Source organism: Sceloporus occidentalis, unplaced genomic scaffold, assembly GCF_023333645.1.
Source record: "Sceloporus occidentalis isolate IW3139 unplaced genomic scaffold, rSceOcc1.0.p SCAF_76, whole genome shotgun sequence".
Lineage (NCBI taxonomy): Eukaryota > Metazoa > Chordata > Lepidosauria > Squamata > Phrynosomatidae > Sceloporus > Sceloporus occidentalis.
The window spans coordinates 1,314,477-1,333,696 of record NW_028317056.1 but is presented as its reverse complement, the minus strand read 5'-3'; the positions used below and the strand labels follow the sequence as shown (position 1 = coordinate 1,333,696).

General features: G+C 49.2%; 3 protein-coding genes across 3 annotated transcripts; 2 read left to right on the top strand and 1 right to left on the bottom strand.

Moving 5' to 3' along the window:
• The first annotated feature begins 686 nt into the window (after window positions 1-686).
• On the top strand, window positions 687-8,602 carry LOC149285707 (uncharacterized). Its single transcript, XM_089494804.1, has 16 exons — window positions 687-1,091; window positions 1,724-1,828; window positions 3,469-3,549; window positions 3,673-3,753; window positions 4,070-4,220; window positions 5,272-5,357; window positions 5,695-5,868; window positions 6,017-6,091; window positions 6,191-6,355; window positions 6,460-6,578; window positions 6,791-6,853; window positions 7,068-7,151; window positions 7,515-7,665; window positions 7,840-7,971; window positions 8,104-8,197; window positions 8,487-8,602. Exons 1-16 carry the CDS (start codon window positions 687-689, stop codon window positions 8,600-8,602), a joined length of 2,082 nt encoding a protein of 693 aa, XP_089350930.1.
• Window positions 8,603-10,369: 1,767 nt separating this feature from the next.
• Window positions 10,370-11,939, bottom strand: LOC149285706 (UBA-like domain-containing protein 1). Its single transcript, XM_089494803.1, has 3 exons — window positions 11,820-11,939; window positions 10,883-10,942; window positions 10,370-10,636 (listed from the first exon to the last, which is right to left on the bottom strand). The coding sequence occupies exons 1-3, from the start codon at window positions 11,937-11,939 to the stop codon at window positions 10,370-10,372; spliced, it is 447 nt and encodes a 148-aa protein (XP_089350929.1).
• A 2,682-nt stretch (window positions 11,940-14,621) lies between these two features.
• On the top strand, window positions 14,622-18,696 carry LOC149285705 (E3 ubiquitin-protein ligase MGRN1-like). The gene is made up of 16 exons (XM_089494987.1): window positions 14,622-14,709; window positions 14,864-14,982; window positions 15,092-15,180; window positions 15,304-15,450; window positions 15,574-15,691; window positions 15,913-15,979; window positions 16,331-16,374; window positions 16,487-16,534; window positions 16,648-16,716; window positions 16,852-17,011; window positions 17,121-17,230; window positions 17,327-17,508; window positions 17,608-17,725; window positions 17,812-17,857; window positions 18,403-18,495; window positions 18,656-18,696. Exons 1-16 carry the CDS (start codon window positions 14,622-14,624, stop codon window positions 18,694-18,696), a joined length of 1,539 nt encoding a protein of 512 aa, XP_089351113.1.
• The last annotated feature ends 524 nt before the right edge of the window (window positions 18,697-19,220 follow it).

The following is a 19,220-nucleotide window of genomic DNA, read 5'->3' as shown; positions in this document are numbered from 1 at the left end:
AAACTTCCCTCCGCACACCGGGAGAGGAAGGCATGGCTGGCTAGGGTTGTTAGGTGGGAATAACATGACAGTGTGTAACAGCGCAGGAACGCAGGCAGCCCTTGGTCTGAAGAGCTTGCAATCTTAGCACAAGGTCTCCCTGGATAATCCGCTTTCTTTTATCAGGAGGTAAAGAGTTTGTTGTCTAGAGAATGAGTTCAGGCAGCGAGGAAGGGGTGGCTTCGGGGTATCGATGTGTTCAGCTGTCTGTATTTAGCCCTTCGCCGGGGTAACGTGAGAATGAGGGCAATAGAGCCGTATAAAAGCTTGTGTGGCAACTCAGAATGTAATGCTCTGCGGGGAGGATATTCTGTGTTCTAATATAGTTATATATATATATATATATATATATATTTAGTTTACTGGGAGGGTGGTGGATAAGTGGTGCAGCCTCCCAGCAGAAGTGGTAGAGGGTAATACAGTGAGAGGATTAAACATGCATGGGATAGACATACGGCTCCTGAATCTAAGACGAGACCACCGACTGATTTAGGTTTGAGTCTTTACAGCAGGAGAAACGGGCGACTAGACGGGGGCCGGAAATATGGTAGTGCAATGTGTGGGGTAATTTGTGTTTACAGCCTTCCGGTGATGTCCGCGTAACTCCTGACCCAACTCTCTGTGCAGATCTCCCAGTAACTTCCAGCATGTCAGCATCCATGTCCTTCAAGGAACTGGTCAACCTGGCCATTGGTTCTCCCGAAATCGGAGCTGTCAACTTCAATGCCCTCCACTCCCTGCTCCATGGACTCCTCGATCACCTGCAGCTGGGCGAGGTACGGAGGGATCTGTCCCACGAGGAGAGGGAATTTATAAAGCCAGTGGTGGCCACAGGAGCAGCGAGCACTGAAGGTAGGAGACCATCGTCGGTCTTTCACCAGCTGCAGGAGAAGGTGGCCAGGATGGAGGACAGGCTCCTGCAACTGGACTCTCTGCCCTCCTCCGCGAGTCTCTTAATGGCCAGCCAGTCCCAGAACAAGCCGGTAGAGGAGATGTGGCAGATGATGCAGCTCAAGAAGAAGCTGGAGATGAACGAAGATGGCGTCAACAAGGTGAGACTTCTGAGTACGTTCGGTGGCTTCTCCCCTTATCTCAATCTGTAAAACACTTCTGTCTATCAATGATTATGGGGAGACCAGAGAGAGGAAGATAAACCTCTAGGTCTAAGGGCAGAGGAGGATCTAGAAGCAAGAGGAGAAGTCTTGGTGGAGATATCTTGAGGTGGAGATGTTTTAGTGGAGATGATGTCTTGGTGGAGATGGTGTCTTGGTGGAGATGTCTTGAGGTGGAGATGTTTTAGTGGAGATGATGTCTTGGTGGAGATGGTGTCTTGGTGGAGATGTCTTGAGGTGGAGATGTTTTAGTGGAGATGATGTCTTGGTGGTCTGGTGGAGATGTCTTGAGGTGGAGATGTTTTAGTGGAGATGATGTCTTGGTGGAGATGTCTTGAGGTAGAGATGGGCCCATCACAGGCCCACTGTGATTATTCCACGCGTTGGTCACACATGTTCTCACCTACGCTCCAGGAAGTATCTTGCATATCCAAGCAGCCTAGAACCCTGTAAGCAAATGCCTTTAAAGTGCGAGAAAACATTGTATCCAACGCCATGTTCTGGAATATAAATATATGTGTGTGCGCTATACCTGTTTATTAACCCCTTCCTCATCCTTTCTTCCATCACAGGCGATCAACGACTTCCAGGAATTATTAAGTACATTTAACAGTCTGAAGCACACCACTGATTTAATCCAGAAAAACCTAGGGGCCCTGAGCGATATGGTGGCGGGGGTGAGTTCTGGTTCTTCTTATACATATGCATTTAATATTTGCATCGTCACTGCGTCCAGTCTCAACAAAACAATTCAGTGTTATTGGCACCCGCTTTGGAACTACGAGCAAGTAAAACCCACGTGCTGCGCGGTGCATGAAATATTTAGTGACTGATCTGCTTTCTGCCATTGGTGTATGTCGTTATATGTATATTCCTCATATTATATATTACATACTATAACTACTAATCCGTTTTTATAACCCGTTATATCCCTGTATATTCCTCATATTATATATTATATACTCTCCCCCGTATAACTAATCCCGTCCTTATAACCCGTTATATCACTGTATATTCCTCATATTATATATGATATACTCTCCGGCCGTATAACTAATCCCGTCCTTATAACCCGTTATATCCTGTATATTCCTCATATTATATATTATATACTCTCCGGCCGTATAACTAATCCCGTCCTTATAACCCGTTATATCCCTGTATATTCCTCATATTATATATTATATACTCTCCGGCCGTATAACTAATCCCGTCCTTATAACCCGTTATATCCTGTATATTCCTCATATTATATATGATATACTCTCCGGCCGTATAACTAATCCCGTCCTTATAACCCGTTATATCCTGTATATTCCTCATATTATATATTATATACTCTCCGGCCGTATAACTAATCCCGTCCTTATAACCCGTTATATCCCTGTATATTCCTCATATTATATATTATATACTCTCCGGCCGTATAACTAATCCCGTCCTTATAACCCGTTATATCCTGTATATTCCTCATATTATATATTATATACTCTCCGGCCGTATAACTAATCCCGTCCTTATAACCCGTTATATCCTGTATATTCCTCATATTATATATTATATACTCTCCGGCCGTATAACTAATCCCGTCCTTATAACCCATTATATCCCTGTATATTCCTCATATTATATATTATATATTATGTACTCTCCGGCCGTATAACTAATCCCGTCCTTATAACCCATTATATCCCTGTATATTCCTCATATTATATATTATATACTCTCCGGCCGTATAACTAATCCCGTCCTTATAACCCATTATATCCCTGTATATTCCTCATATTATATATTATATATTATGTACTCTCCGGCCGTATAACTAATCCCGTCCTTATAACCCATTATATCCCTGTATATTCCTCATATTATATATTATATACTCTCCGCCCGTATAACTAATCCCGTCCTTATAACCCGTTATATCCTGTATATTCCTCATATTATATATTATATGCTCTCCGGCCGTATAACTAATCCCGTCCTTATAACCCGTTATATCCCTGTATATTCCTCATATTATATATTATATACTCTCCGGCCGTATAACTAATCCGGTCCTTATAACACGTTATATCCTGTATATTCCTCATATTATATATTATATACTCTCCGGCCGTATAACTAATCCCGTCCTTATAACACGTTATATCCTGTATATTCCTCATATTATATATTATATGCTCTCCGGCCGTATAACTAATCCCGTCCTTATAACCTGTAATATCCCTGTATATTCCTCATATTATATATTCTCCGGCCGTATAACTAATCCCGTCCTTATGACCTGTTACATCCTGTTAACCTCTATTTACAGATAAACATTCACGAGATCCAGCGGCGGCTGCAGGACTTGGAGGGTCGAGCTCAGAATATGCCAGTCATGGCGGAGCAGCTGGTGAGGTCACATGCTGGCGGCTCTGCCTGATTTGGGAACACTCTCATATATTTTAAGTCTGTTACTCTAGTAAACCCTTTAAGTCTGCTACTCTAGCAACCCCTTTTTTCCTCCTTCTTATAGGAGAACCTAGAGAAGAAGCTGTTATCCTACCCAAAGCCATCAGAAATGGTCACCTGGTCATCGCTCCATGATGCTGTGACGGTGAGTCTTGGCTAATGGGTGGCTCTTGACGCTGGGGGTCGAGGTCCCTGAGCGTAGTTCCAGTATATGACCCAACACACACTGAGTTTTCTGGGATTCATGTCCTCCTGGTCGTAGGAATAATTATGAGCAAAAATATGCAAAATCAATATTTTATCAAACTTGAACTCTGGCCAATATGGCGGTGCTTGCGGTGACGTCCTCTCCTCTGGAGGATGCGGAAGTTATATATAAAATAAAAATATCTAGGCTGGCAGGTCCTGGGGAAGAGTCTTGGTCATGGGGGTCCTGATTTTGGGGTCTATATACCTGGCAGACCTCCGACTGGAACCTCGATGGTGACGCCAAGCAGAGAAACGCCAAGAATATCCTGAGCAGCCTAGGAAAGCTGCCGGGGAGACACGACGAGATGGAGGCACGAGTCGGCGACATCGAGGAGGAGCTCAGACGGCTGGGTAGAGAAATCGGTGAGCTATAGAGACCGGGAATGAAGGGAATACTGATGGGGGAGATGAAACGTTTCTGTTGTTTTGTTATGGTTGAATAAATGCTTCTTTATCAGCTGCTCTGGTGCTCACCATTGTAGGTGATCATGTGACATTTGAGTGCCACCCCTTGCTGCGAAAGCTGACTGTGTCGATTGCTTTATGGCGGGGTGTAGTAAATCCCTGTTTAGCACTTACCCCGTTAACGTCCACTCACCCGGGAGCTCAATAACCCCGCGGTAGTAGGATGGCAGCCGGCGTCTGAGAGTGTGAGCTGCAGTGAAGACAGAGCTCCCTGTGAGTTAAAAGGGAAGGGGAGGAGGATCTGTGTGAGGTGCATGTATAACGGGAGAGAATAGAGTGAGTGTGTGTGTGTGAATGGTGTCAGAGTGCATGTGTGTGCATGTATGAATGTATAGTGTTAGAGTGTGTGTGTGCATGTATGAATGAATAGTGTTAGAGTGTGTGTGTGCATGTATGAAGATGTAAATGTATAGTGTTAGAGTGTGTGTGCATGTATGAATGTATAGTGTTAGTGTGTGTGTGCATGTATGAAGGTGTAAATGTATAGTGTTAGAGTGTGTGTGTGCATGTATGAATGTATAGTGTTAGTGTGTGTGTGCATGTATGAAGGTGTAAATGTATAGTGTTAGAGTGTGTGTGTGCATGTATGAATGTATAGTGTTAGAGTGTGTATGAATGTATAGTGTTAGAGTGTGTGTGTGCATGTATGAAGGTATAGTGTTAGAGTGTGTGTGTGCATGTATGAAGGTGTAAATGTATAGTGTTAGAGTGTGTGTGTGCATGTATGAAGGTGTAAATGTATAGTGTTAGAGTGTGTGCATGTATGAAGGTGTAAATGTATGGTGTTACTGCGAGTGTTTGGTCCACCGTTCTCTCCATAAATGGTATCCACAACTAGAGACACCATCGTCTTTTTGGGCCAGTGTGGCCATGCTGCTTCGTGAATCTCCCCAGACGCGGGAGAGCTGCGCGGGTCTTACACACTTACTTCACGTCTCGTGTGTCGCAGGCAAGGTGGAAATTCCGGAGGATTTGTTGCAGCGCCTACGGAGCCTGAGAGAAGACGTGGAAAGAATATTTGCTGACAATAAGAAGGTACGAGTGGGTGAGTGAGTGAGTGAGTGAGAGGACGTGCAGGGCATCCCTCCACCAACGCCAGTGATTATAGCACAGAGCTGCAGAGTATCGCATCATTAACCCTAGATTGTCTAAAATTTTATCCAAGCCATATATACAACATATAAACAACACAACCATATATCTATATCATTTCACAGCAGAGCATATTATATGGGTTCAGATTACCGTCTACCCCGAGTCTGTTGAGTTACCCCCGGGGTCTGCAGATATTTTTTGGTTCTGGAGCCGGGGGGGGGGGGGCGGAAGCAGCCCCCGCACAGTGGAAAACCCGGCTCTTTCCTTACGCTTTCAGGACAAGGACCAGATGAAGACCCTGGAGAATGCTCTGCATCAGCTGAACGCTGCGCTGCAGAGACTCGACTCAAAGACGGCCAAGCTGGAGGCAGATCTGGCGGAAACGGCGGTGAGGAGGCGGCCGGGGTGGGGTTACCTGCTGGAACGGGGTGTGGGGCGCTTGGGTTTACAGGTGGGATTGGAAGAGCATACAGGTGGGATCTCCTTGGGTAACACGGCTGGTTGGGAGTCAAACATGGGGCATGCATGTGGCTAAAGCTTGTGTGGGGGTAAAACTAGGGGTAAGAGGGGAGGTTAATGACCATTTCCGTTCCCCGCAGACTCTGCAGAGCCAGATCTATGACCTGGACAAAAAGAAACTTGATCGGGAAGAACTCACGTTAGAGCTCAGCAATGTGAGTGCACAGCGTTCCGGCAGGCTGGGTCAGAGTGAGTGTGGAGTGGCCTCTCGGATTGTCGTATTGAGTGCCCGTTTCCCCCCTTTGTCCCCGTAGAAAGCAGATAAGTGGTCTCTGGACACCAAGGTGGGTCACTCGGAGCTGGAATCCGCCGTGAGCGATCTGGACGCCGTTCTCCAAGACCTGATTAAGAAGCTGGGAGCGCAAGAGGGCGAGTGGAGGAGCATTCTGGAGAAACTGCTGGCCTCCCTGGAGGCGAAGGTAAGAGAACCGCACAAAACCGCCGAACCACGAACTATCCCGCGGACAATCCCACCGCCACACAACACACCATGAAGACATCATGCCGTTTACCCCCCCTGCAGCTCAGCCGCTCCGATCTGGACTCCATCCACCGCGATGTCGAGGAGCTGTGGCGGATCCTGAAGAAGCACATGAGCTCCGGACAGGCCTTCGACCCCGATGGAGCGGCCGGCTTCAGGAAGTGAGTCTCGAAGAACTAGCAGGGGGTCCAGTCACCTCGGGCAATCACAATGGGGAGTCCACCAGGGGCTGCCCCGAGCTCAGGGGCATTAATGCAGCCCACCTGCACCCCCTGCAACCTGTATCTAGTGACGGGGGCAGGAAGCTCCTCACCCCCCACCGGTCCGCGTGTCCGAATCGATGTAATTCTCACTTTTCACGTCTTTTCCCCAGGAAGCTCTTTGAGAAAGTTAAGTGCATTTCCTGTGATCGTCCCGTAACCATGGCAACTGGGCCGTAAGTAACACGTAATACACATGCCTCTTTATAATAATCGATTTTTATTGTTTAAATAAGGATTGTGTGGCCCCTGAACTAGAACAGCCACAGCAGGGGCCACACTTAGAGCAGCACCACCTTGCTCCATGAGCGGCATTGCCCCCCATTTCTATCTCTGGGGGTCTTTTCTCCCTGGATCTCTCATCGCTGCTTCTCTCTCCATGTTTCGCAGGCACCTGGTCACCGTCCGCACGGCCTCGCTGCTTCCTCGCAGTCGGCCAAACAGCGCAGACTTCAGCCGCGACAAGAGCCCGGGGTGAACGCAAGCACTGTGACACGTCGGGACCCCCCACCAGATATATACCAATCTCACCAAAGTGCATGCAGGGCCTCCCACCTCCTGCTTTTTTACAGTCACATAAATAATCCACGTACTAAAAACCATATATGTATTAGAAGCCCCTCTTACGCGTATCATATGGGAGAAGCCATCGTAACGTCCTGTTCTCAGGATCTGCATGATTATTCCTCCCCATTGCATAATCTCTCCCCTATTGTTAAATTGCTGATTTTTGCTGATTGGTTGAGGCACCGATGAATGAATTTAGTTCTGCTGGGAGGTGTGACGGGTCAGTTATCCTTCTAGTCTCACTCCAAATCCTCTCTCCCCCATCCCCAGCGAACCTTTGCAGACCACAGACCCCGAATTCCAGTACTCGGAGCCCCCGAGACCTCAGACGTCCTGCTCACACCCCAAACGGGCGTCCCGCACCCAGCACCTGATGACCGTGTATCCCTACGGGGACCCGGGACACATCATGTACAGAAATGTGAGTAGTGGACCCAGGGCTGGGAATACAAGGAGGGTTTACTATTATTTTAATAATTTACATTATTTTAATATTTTAAAGGCCCCTTCCTGTTCTGCTCCCCCTCTGGCTGTGTGCGGTACTGCAGCTCCTCTTCCTGCGCTGTGCCCCCTCTTCCTGTGTGTGGTACTGCAGCTCCTCCTCCTGCGCTGCGCCCCTTCTGGCTGTGTGCGGTACTGCAGCTCCTCCTCCTGCGATGCGCCCCCTCTGGCTGTGTGCGGTACTGCAGCTCTTCTTCCTGCGCTGCGCCCCGTCTGGCTGTGTGCGGTACTGCAGCTCCTCTTCCTGCGCTGTGCCCCCTCTTCCTGTGTGCGGTACTGCAGCTCCTCCTCCTGCGCTGCACCCCCTCTGGCTGTGTGCGGTACTGCAGCTCATTTATGGCTGCATCTTTCCCCCCAGACTGAGTTTGACCTGCAGGGGATAGACGGGGTGATGTACAAAGGACGAATGGATACGGCGTTCAGGAACCAGCCTCCTGAGAGGGATCCCTCGAGTAAGTGTCAGCTCTGAGGCCCATCTTCAAGCTCCAGTGCAGCCCAACAGTAACCAACTTCTCTATTTCAGTGGTGGTGACCCCGCAGCCTCCTCCAAGGTTGTCCATGGAGAGAGCCCGTTCTGCCTCCTCTCACCAAAGACGTAATGGCTCCCCCATCTCCAGTGAGTCCAGCGGGGGGCTGTTGGGTTTGCCATGGGGCTATTACAAGAAGAAAGAGCGGCAGTAGTGTAACAGAGAGGGGTATTTGTCCGCACAGACATTCCTAACCTACCCCCTTTTACAGCAGGTTCAACGCACTCCATCCATACTAAACGCAGCTCCCTCCACGTGCCAATGGCCACCGAGACCCCCATCTTCTTACAACGACCGCAAAGCAGCCCAGAGGAGAGAGCGGACCTCTGAGAGACCTCATGCGAGCCCAGGGACTGGGGAGGTGCAATAATCACACAAATTATATTTTAATCCCACTTCATCCCCTCCCGATCGGAGTCCTGGAGCGGCCACGAATCCACGAGTCGCCGGCGACCACCTGGGACACGGAACGCCCGACGACTCGTAATCTTTTTAACACGAGATACAGATTTACCTATGTACAGTATATAATAAATCGGAAATATCCTTTACATGTTTCATTCATGGGGGGGATTGAATTCCAGCACTTAGAAGCCATCTGGGCAACCAAAAACATTTGGCCACGAAAAGGTGCAACTTGGCCGCGTGACCTTCGCTCCTAAAACCAATCCAAAGAGCTCATTTTAACTGCAGCTCTGACGTATCAGCCTTTAGGGCAAACAGATCACGAAGGGCTGATTTAAAATCGCTATTATTATTTATTGATTCATATAGCGCCCTCATATTCCGCAGCGCTGTACAATGGGGTTATGTATAAAGGCCCATTTTGGTGCAAAAAAAATGTAATTGGATTCATTAGCAGATACGTTCCGACATTTTTCAGAATTCCTTCCCGAAGAGCGGTTCTAATTTACTTATTTATTAAATCAGCATTTTTAAAGCTGCTGTTCCATTGAGACACTTTTTTTAAAAAAATTTTAGAACATTTATTTCTGTTACTTTGGCAACAACCGCGTGACCATTAAGTAATCCCGGCAAAAATGATTAACGATACAATGTTCTCAAAAACATGATTAAAGTATTATTTCTGGGAATGAGCGTTTAACAGACTTATTAAGGAGTCAGTTACCAAAACGATTCATTCTGCAGAGTAGGTGGAACAGCAGCCTTAGTATCGGATCCTCTGCCGAGATCACCAATTTCTGGCCATCTAAGACACCAAATCTTTCACCGCTAAAATAGTCATCAGTTTGTACGGATATAAATCTTAGTTTTTACATTTTTCTGCACATGCAAAAAAAAATAAAAGTCTTTTCTTCAAAAAAGATGAGAAATATATACATCTTTATATATTTAGCGGTTAATGGGAAGCTGCCTCGGTGATAGTTTTTAGCTGAAACTAATTTTGAATTAATAGTGGGAAAAAAAAACAACAGTGCCAGGGATAAAAAAAAGGGGCAAAAAACAAAGAAAAAAAGGGAAAAAAAAAACCCCAAAAAAGGGAAATACAAAAAAAAAAAGGGAAAGCGCACAGTATTTAAAATGTAAATGATAAATATAATAATTTTTTTTTTGGAAGTCCCGTTATATTAGTTAACCCCACCTACCCCGCAGCGCCGGTAAGAGAAAGCCGATGGATCTTCTTTTAAAAAGTGAACATTTCTAGACATTCGCGCACAACCCAAGGAAAAAAAAAAAAAAAAAAAAAAGTCCCTAATTTCTGATTTAAAATGTATGATTAACCCTTTGAATGCCTGCGGGGCGAGCACACAAGGAGGGTTAGTGTTGATGTACAGAAGGAGTCCCTGTTTTACGTTTTTATTGCCGACAATTAAAAAAAAAGGTGGGAGAGATCGGGAAATCCTGAAATACAAAGTACTGGACCCCCCCACGGGGTAACCGGACAAGGGTATAATGAGGTCAGGAGCTACTTTGCACCAGTGTACGTTGCAGCATGAGGTATGGCTGGAGGCCGGTGCGATGCTCTGCAGACATGCGAGGTAACGAGTCCGTATCCAGAACGCAATACTCTGCAGATTCATCTGCCCCCAAAGAAAAGTCTATCTGCCCCAGGGTGCCCTCGGCCGGCCCCGTATCTCATCTCTCTGCCTCCGCTGCGGGGTTGGGCTCCGTGGCCCCAGATCTGTGTGGATCCTGTGCCGCTCCAGGGCCAGGGCGCCCCGTGCCAGTCTGCGGCCACCGAGGGTCCGGGGAGAAGCTTCCAACGGTGCCGCCCTGCTGGAGAGGGGGGGACGTGGCCAACGAAGAGAGGTACCCGCCGTCCGAGGCCTTGAGCCGGGAAAACATGGCGAGGGTATCGGGGAAGTTTGGAGGTGTTGCTGGGGTGTTGGCGGGGGTGCCCATCTGCAGAGACAATGCCTCGTTACCCCATCTCCACAACGTAACCCTCATAACTACCCAATGCGGTTTTCCCATCATGCTCTGCTTCGCTCCCCCACCTTTCCATTGCCCCCCCTACTCTCTCTGTCATGCCATTACTGCCCTCCATCCCCTCCTCAGTACCGGAACTTTCCCCGCCACCCCATCACAGATACCCTGACACTGCCCACCCCACGTTACCCCCCCTGCGGCCGCCATATCTTGGCTCACCATTTGGTGGTGTGGGATGTACGGGTGGTTGGACTCCTGGAAGAAGGCGCTTAGAGCCGTCTGCAGAGGGGAATAGAAAGAGTTAATTAGCATTGGTGGCACCACTTGGGTGACAGAGAGAGACGTGAGATGGATCGTTACGGCGTCCTGACAGATCTCCGGTCAGACCTCGCCTAGAGTAGTGGGTACAGGACTGGAGACCGCGAGGATATCGACATTCTGGAGGGAGACTAAAATGGGGAATGGTTTGAGAGAGAAAAGGGGGGAGAAGAGAGAGAGACGGGGATGGGAGAGAAGAGAGAGGGGGGATAGGAGAGAAGAGAGAGAGAGGGGATGGGAAAGAAGAGAGAGAGAGGGGATGGGAGAGAAGAGAGAGAGAGGGGATGGGAGAGAAGAGAGGGGGGATAGGAGAGAAGAGAGAGAGAGGGGATGGGAAAGAAGAGAGAGAGAGGGGATGGGAGAGAAGAGAGAGAGAGGGGATGGGAGAGAAGAGAGAGAGAGGGGATGGGAGAGAAGAGAGGGGGGATAGGAGAGAAGAGAGAGAGAGGGGATGGGAAAGAAGAGAGAGAGAGGGGATGGGAGAGAAGAGAGAGAGAGAGAGAGGGGATGGGAGAGAGACATTGAAATCCATAAAGGGGTTTAACAAAGGACAGGAGGGAATTTATATCCTCAAACGAGGAGAAAAGTTACAACAAGAGACCGGAATCTAACACTAGAGAGTCAGAGACTGAGATGGAACGGAAGGAAATTTTGCTTTACTAAGAGGGTGGTAGATTAGTGGAACCGCCTCCCAGCAGAGGTGGTAGAGGGTAATACAGTGAGAGGATTAAACATGCATGGTTTAGACATACGGCTCCTGAATCTAAGACGAGGGCCCTGATATCAGTAGAGCCGGCGGGGTTGGGGCAGGAAGGCGGTCGCCGTTGCGCATGCTCACCTCGTACTGCCAGTGTGCCGCTCGCAGAAGTTGCTCCGCTTGCTCCGTGGCGCAGCCGGCCGCCAAAACGAACTGCGACACCAGCAGCCGCTGCTTCAACTGCTCCATATCCCCCGACATCAGCAATTCCTGCAACCGGCGCGAGCCAACTGCAACACGCAAACCACACGCGGTCATTCCAACAAACCCGGTCACGGCGGAACATACAACAAACATACAACGTGAAACATGTCACTATTTATACACAGATACAAAATAACACATGATAAAAAACGTCTAAAAACTTATCCCAACAGCCAGCATGCGCCGAGCGCCGCATTTCACACGCTGCCAAATCCAATGCACACAAAGAGAAACACGCCGGCACGTGCATGCGCTGACACGCTCCGGCAGGTTTACATGCACATATATGTGAAAGTTTTGGTCGCACTCACATGTAGACGTGTATACAGAAATTTATAAACACACGACAGACTCGCTGACTCCGGCACAGCTGCAATGCACAGGAGGAGTGCGGAGCGGGGCATGATGGGAAATGTAGTTTAACAGCTCGTGACTGTCTCGGGAGTATCAGGCCGAGGGGAGCTGCAGTTTTATGCCGGGACTCTAAATTTTGGCGGGGATCAATAAGTATATATATATACGTAACCAGAACGTTATGTTATGTACAGCGCTCCGGAATATGACGGCGATATATAAATCAATAAATGTTACTCTAGACTGTAAGCTCCTGGGAGCAGGGCCCTCCTCACCTGTTGTCTAATTGTTATGTTATATACTACTTGTTATGTCCTGTCTACCCATTGTACAGCGCTATGGAATAGGATGGCATCATATACAATAATAATAATAACACATGTACAGCGCGATATATAAAACAATAAATAATAATCATTATTGCAATATTTTTATTATTATTTTAAATAGGTACTTGTCAACATTTTGAGTATAAAAGTTAACAAATCTTCAAATAATTAAATTGTAGGGATTCCCGTTTGTATGGCAGTCAGCGGCCCTCGAGGGCCGTACGGATTTTTATTATTATTGGGGGTAATAATAATAATAATAATAGAATGCACAGCCCGTGCAGTCCGCTGCTCCAAGAAACCCTCATGGATTTCAGCCTCTACAGCTGTCCTAGCAGCATAACTACAACTCCCACAATCCCCTGCTTTGTTTGTGTAATGAGATCAGCAGTAAACCTCAGCTTCTGGCCAATGAGACGCTGAGCTGTGGCACTGTCAGGCCATATAAGGTAAACATCTTAGTGACCAATGGCAGCTGGGGGGCGTGTCTTGGGCTTTGCACTGATGGACAGGTCACAGTGTGGTTTCCTATCTGTGCAGGAACCAGGCAGCATAACTGCAAAGTTTCACTGTTTAGCTTAGCCAGTCCCTCTTTCCTCCCCTGATGCCCCTCTTTTCTAGGAGGTCAGAATGTTTGCTGGGTATGAGGGGATCGCAGCCCTAAAAGCCCCGATAATGTGTATAGAAACAGCAGGAAACGGCTTTATAAGTTAAACGGGGTAAATAAACCCCATTATTCTACTAAATGCCCAACTGAGTGACACAAATACCCCGCAAACATACTGAGCTCCTAGCAAAAGGGTCCCCAGGAGAGAAAACAGGGACAGACTAAGCTAATCAGGGACACTTGGCAGGTGTATATTTTGTGTATTGGGTGCAGTATACAGTGTGTGATATGAAAAGAAATACACGTTTATACCATTGCTGCATAGCTCTGGTGCTGAATGGGTTAATGGGAGGTCTGGTCTACATTGATCCGGCAAGGAAAAGGTTAATAGTCTGCACTGCTCGGGATAGTCTTCATTGCTCTGGCGGTGAACGGGATGTACCATTGTTGAGCTGCCCCCTCACCCCGTCTCTTCACACCTCTTGGTACGGCCCCTGCTTTTGTTTTCTTTATGGAAGCCGATCAGCTGGAGCGGCGAGGGGCATTCTGGGACTTGTAGGATTTCCGGAGGAGGTGTCGGGAGAGAACCATCCCCTAAACAGTGACGTTAGAACTACAACTCCCAGCAGCCAGCCAGGGCTCCGTGGCTTCTCCGGGAACAGAGCTGCAGAGAGGCCCAAAAGCTGGTGGACCGGGTCGGTGTGCGCTCTGAGGTGAGTACACCGTGTAAAGTGTGTATGTGTATATATATATATATATATATATATATATATATATATATATATATATATATATATATATATATATATATATATATATATAATATTAGTGTGTACACATATAGTGTGTGTATATATACACTGTCTGTGTGTATGTAAATAGTGTGTGTGTGTATGTATACACTGTGTCTGTGTGCATGTAAATAGTGTGTGTACACCATGTGTGTATATTGTGTATACAGTGTGTGTTGTCCGCAGAAATATATATGGTGTGGGGTATTTACACCGTGTGTGTGTGTGTGTGTGTGTGTGTCTGTTATGTACACATTATATCACATGTTATACAATAGATTGTAAGCTCCTGCTGCGGTGCTGCAGGATCGCTAAATAAATGAAATAATAATACTTTTTGTGTCCGGATAGTAATTACCCCCCCGGGGCAGATCCAGACTTACCGCATACCCCGCCGTGCCATAGTCCCAGCAGCTGGCATTTCCATCGACCAATCAGCAGCTTCCTGTTGGTGGAGGGTCTTTCCAGGGGGGTTCAGAGGGCCGGATCTGCCCCGTTACCCTCTGCGTTTCGACCCCGGGGAGGAATAAAGCCGAGAGGTGAGGCTGCAGCCTGCAGGACGTGACGTGGTAACCGTTGGGCTGCTGCGTTTCGCACCATGGGGGCAGTTTGGGGTCGGAGGATCGCAGGAGTTGAAGATATCGACATCCAGGCAAACTCTGCCTATCGCTACCCCCCGAAGTCAGGTAGGACCCCATCTTCATATGCCCCTCCCCCGGGGGCTTCGAGCTCTTATTCTCGCCCGTCGCTCTTTGTGTGATTTTTCATAAATTCGCCCCGTTTTGGTGGCTAACGAACCTAAAGCTTTGGGGTTTAACCCTCAACTGCCCTGTTTTCTAGGGAATTACTTTGCCAGTCACTTCTTCATGGGAGGAGAGAAGTTCGAGACCCCGCACCCGGAAGGCTACCTGTTTGGGGAAAACAGCGACCTTAACTTTCTGGGGAACCGGCCCGTGCAGGTACGTCTGTGGAGCCCCCCCGGCGAGGGGTATAATGTGGGGTACAGAAGCCGGTGACGGAAAGGGTTAATCGTATATCCTCCTCCATTGCTTGGTCTTTTCGTTACAGTTTCCCTATCTGACCCCGGCCCCCCACGAGCCGGTGAAGACCCTGCGCAGCCTGGTGAATATCCGCAAGGATTCTCTGAGACTCATCAGGTAGCCAATCAGTGCACCCCTACCCCACCAACACAAAATACTCGCTCCCCCTTCTCTCTCGCTCCCCCTTCTCGCTCGCGCTCTCCGCCACCCGATCTGTAATGATGATTTTTGCCATTTAAGGTACAAGGAAGGAGCGGACAGCCCGTTGGAAGATGGCGGGAAGCCGCGGGTTCTGTACGGCCTGGAGTTCACCTTCGACGCGGATGCCCGGGTAGCGATTACCGTGTACTGCCAAGCTACTGAGGAGTTTGTTGGCGGCATGGCGGCGTAAGTCACCCCGTGTGGTTGCTGTGCATTCTGGGAAGGCGTGAACCGTCTGTCCCAGAGGTTCTCTAATGCAGGGGGTAGTTTTGGGTATTTTTATCGCCCCCCTCTCCCTTCCCGTGGCAGATACACCCCCTGCAGCGCCGCCCTGCAGTCTCAGACCGTGTACTACAAGCGGGGGCTCAGCCAGCATTTCTCCCTCCCGGCGTTCAAGATCGACTTCAGCGACTGGAAGGACGAGGAGGTGAGTGTCGGGGGGCCGCCTTCCGGGCATCAGCGCAATTTAAATGACTTGTTTATCCATCAAATGTTCCCCTGAAAAGATGTTTGTAGTCTGTGCAGGGAACAGATACCTGGCAGCGTGAATGAATGATTTCCTTGTTGCCCCATGTCGGGTAGAACAGATCATTAGCAGTTTTTGGGATTATTACTATATAAATATAGATTTTCATTTTTTTTCCCCAGCTAAACTTTGACCTGGATAAAGGAGTCCTGCCGCTCGTCATCCAAGCTGTCGTGGCAGAAGGAGGAGGTACGCCACAAACGCAGAATGCATTGGCCCCATCCGGCCCCCGTCTAGTCGCCCGTTTCTCCTGCTGTAATGATTCAAACCTTAATCAGTCGTTGGTCTCGTCTTAGATTCAGGAGCCGTATGTCTGTCCCATGCATGTTTAATCCCCTCGCTGTATTACCCTCTACCGCTTCTGCTGGGAGGCTGTTCCACTTATCTCCCACTCTCTCAGTAAAGTAAAACCTCCTTCCGTTCCATGTCATCCTCTGATCCTCTAGTGTTAGATTCCGGTCTCTAGCTGTAACTTTTCTCCTCCTTTGTTGTGAAGTTATTAACGTGTTGCTTTCTCCGCGGGTTTCTCTTCTCCCGTAGAAGGTTCCGGTCATGCCCACGTGCTGCTGGCCGCTTTTGAGAAGGTGAGAGATGCCGTTCCCGTTCTGTTCTCCGCAGCCCTTGTTTGTGGGGTGGGGGTATCCGTGCGCCGTTCTGCCCCGCCCCCCCCGATAATGTTTTTTATTGTTTTTGTAGCACGTGGACGGGAGCTTCTCGGTGAAGCCGCTGAAGCAGAAGCAGATTGTGAGTATTCAGGGACCTTTTAACTCCCGCCTGTGGGTTCTGGGTGTTGCTCGTGACGTGTCGTGGGCCAGGTGCGCGTCTGTCATACTCGTGTAACGTTGCGTGTCACACAGGTGGATCGGGTCAGTTACCTGTTACAGGAAATCTACGGCATCGAGAACAAGAACAACCAGGATACGAAGGTAACGGGCGCTGCGGCTAGGATTGGGGAGAAGTTTGTGGGGCAAAATGTCGTAACGTCTTAGGAGGGCTGGGTTAGAAGGGGTTAAATATAAATAAATTCCGCCACGTATTTTATGTATTTGTTTTACGTTCAGCCTGCGGAGGACGAGAACAGCGATAACAGCAACGAGTGCGTTGTGTGTCTGTCCGACCTCCGGGACACCCTGATCCTGCCCTGCAGACATCTCTGCCTCTGCAACTCCTGCGCAGACACCCTGCGCTACCAGGCCAACAACTGCCCCATCTGCAGGCTGCGTGAGTAGTGCATGCGCCCGCGAGTAGCCCGCCGGGCTGGTGTGTAGCGTGCGGCTGTGAGTAGCCCGCCGGACAGGTCCGTGACACGTTGTGTTGTTTTTTTGTGCAGCTTTCCGCGCCCTCCTGCAGATCCGCGCCGTGAGGAGGAAGCCGGGTCCTCTCCCTCCCATTTCTTTCAGCCCGGTGTTGGCCCAAAGCCTGGATCCCGATGACAACTCGGTGAGTAGCGGATGAGTGGAGTTCAGGCTGTTGGCTCACGGCTGCGCCGGCCTGGCTACCTACTTTAAATATTACTCGTTGTGCGATGATCTGCAGGGTGCCGATAACATCCCCCCGGGGTTTGAACCCATCTCTCTGCTGGAGGCTCTGAACGGCCTGCGTTCTCCCCCGCCGTCTGCCCCCCTGTATGAAGAGATCCCCTATACCGAGGGGCTTCCAGTCCGAGGACCCCCCGACACCACCCACCATAAAAGCAAGCATGCGAAGACCCCCGACAGGTAAGGCCAGGCAAACCTTTTCAAAACCTGCCCTCCCCGCTCCCTGACATGTATTAAAGAGCGGTCTCAATCCCTCTCTTGCTGCTCTCTCTCTGCCAGCGCCTTGCGCTCGCCCTCGTCTCCCATCCACGAGGAGGACGAGGAGGTCTCCGTGCTCTCGGACGCTGAAAAGCCTGTGCTTTTGGGGTCTCTCAGCAGGGATGCGTCCCACGCGGAGGTGAGTGCCGCCATTTGCGGATAGGATAAATGTTTAGCGCGCCCCGTGTCGGCGTTCGCTCTGCTAACTCTGTGCCGTCTCCGTAGAACCTCTCGGCTGCTGGAACCCCAGAGATTGTCTCGGCGCATCGAGGTGAGCGACCGGAGTCTTCCCGAGAGACGCATTGCTTGCCGTGATTAGTCCCAGCGTGACACTTGTCTGAGTGTGACATCATTTGTAAGACAAATATGCGGTGTCATCATTTTTCCCGGCACTCGGGGGTTTGTCTCTCCATCTTTCTCCGACCCTCTTTCCTTCTTTGCCTGTCGCTTCTGCGAAAACTAGATGGGCCGATGTGGGCCGACCTGCCGGATGGTTATAGGTTTCTTTCTGCTTGCATGGATTAGAACGTCCTGCGCGGTAATTTGCTCGAGATGGCAGGAGGTCTTCGAGGTTTAGCAACCGACGGGCCTGTTGGTAATCGCCGAGGAAGCCGACCGGCTTGGGCGCGACGTTATCAGCCGGTTGTGTTTTGGGGATTAAGGCGTGATGAGCTTCAAAAACCCAGAACCGCCTCGTCTGTCCGCATGCTTTGTGTTTAGAGAGCGTTTTCTACCGACGGTGACCTTCTGGACGGCGGCCATGCTGTTGAAGGTTTGCTCACCTGGGTTTGTTACCCTCTCTTCTCTATGTTTTAGGGTCTCGCTCTCAGCCGTCACTCGAGGTGCAGAAGGATGTTTCTGACCCCCTGGAGCTTAAGGAGGAGGAGGAGGAGACCCCGGAGGGCGCAGGTGATTTTTGCCGCGGATGTGGTGTCTCTGAGTCTAATATCATAGAATAATATAATATAATAATGTCCGCCGATACGTGTAACAATGTTACTGCCACCGTTTTATGAACCGACTGTATAACCCCCTCCGCGACCCCCTGTACTCATCGTGCGTTTGTCAGCTCTAGGTCCCGACGCCTGCTCCATTGGCATCGATGAATGAAAAGTGAACGGTAAATTTCATTAAAAACCCATAAATCGTGTTAATCTAATTTTTTTTCTGTTCTCTTAGTTTTTTGTTTTTTTTTCCTTTCTCTTTCAGTTTCCTAATCAGACGTGGAATGTGAGAACGACCGATCAGCTCCACACTCCTTCCTCCCGAATCGTCCGGTGATTTTCGGATTGGAGGAAAAAGAACCCCTGATACTCCCCGTCCAATCACGCACATTCCAGTGGGGCTGGGGGGGGGGGGGGTCTTCCACTGATACCCCAGCCCGCGGCTTTCCGATAGCGTGCCGGGCTATAAACGCCAGATTTAGTGCCAGCTTATTGTGCCATGCGGCAAAAAGCCTGTGACAATGTATTGTGTGACTGTGCCAGCTTGCGTATCGGCATTAACGTGTGCCTCCCCCGGTAACGGGCAAACGCTCGGAGTGCCCCCCCCCCTCCACCCATTACATTAAATTGTATTCCTATTCTTTACTGGATGACAGAGGGATGGCCGCGGCTGACCAGTGTTTTAAAAAA

What these genes read in the sequence shown, in the direction of transcription:
- LOC149285707 (XM_089494804.1), top strand. Translation starts at nt 687, where the DNA reads ATGTCAGCATCCATGTCCTTCAAGGAACTGGTCAACCTGGCCATTGGT. An exon ending in GCCCCGTCTGGCTGTGTGCG is followed by an intron (nt 7,972 to 8,103) that starts GTACTGCAGCTC and finishes CTTTCCCCCCAG; the next exon opens with ACTGAGTTTGACCTGCAGGG. An exon ending in TCCTGAGAGGGATCCCTCGA is followed by an intron (nt 8,198 to 8,486) that starts GTAAGTGTCAGC and finishes CTTTTACAGCAG; the next exon opens with GTTCAACGCACTCCATCCAT.
- LOC149285706 (XM_089494803.1), bottom strand. Translation starts at nt 11,939, where the DNA reads ATGTCGGGGGATATGGAGCAGTTGAAGCAGCGGCTGCTGGTGTCGCAG. An exon ending in CGGCACACTGGCAGTACGAG is followed by an intron (nt 10,943 to 11,819) that starts GTGAGCATGCGC and finishes TCCCCTCTGCAG; the next exon opens with ACGGCTCTAAGCGCCTTCTT. An exon ending in ACATCCCACACCACCAAATG is followed by an intron (nt 10,637 to 10,882) that starts GTGAGCCAAGAT and finishes TTGTCTCTGCAG; the next exon opens with ATGGGCACCCCCGCCAACAC.
- LOC149285705 (XM_089494987.1), top strand. Translation starts at nt 14,622, where the DNA reads ATGGGGGCAGTTTGGGGTCGGAGGATCGCAGGAGTTGAAGATATCGAC. An exon ending in TTTGTTGGCGGCATGGCGGC is followed by an intron (nt 15,451 to 15,573) that starts GTAAGTCACCCC and finishes TTCCCGTGGCAG; the next exon opens with ATACACCCCCTGCAGCGCCG. An exon ending in CTGCCCCATCTGCAGGCTGC is followed by an intron (nt 17,012 to 17,120) that starts GTGAGTAGTGCA and finishes TTTTTTGTGCAG; the next exon opens with CTTTCCGCGCCCTCCTGCAG.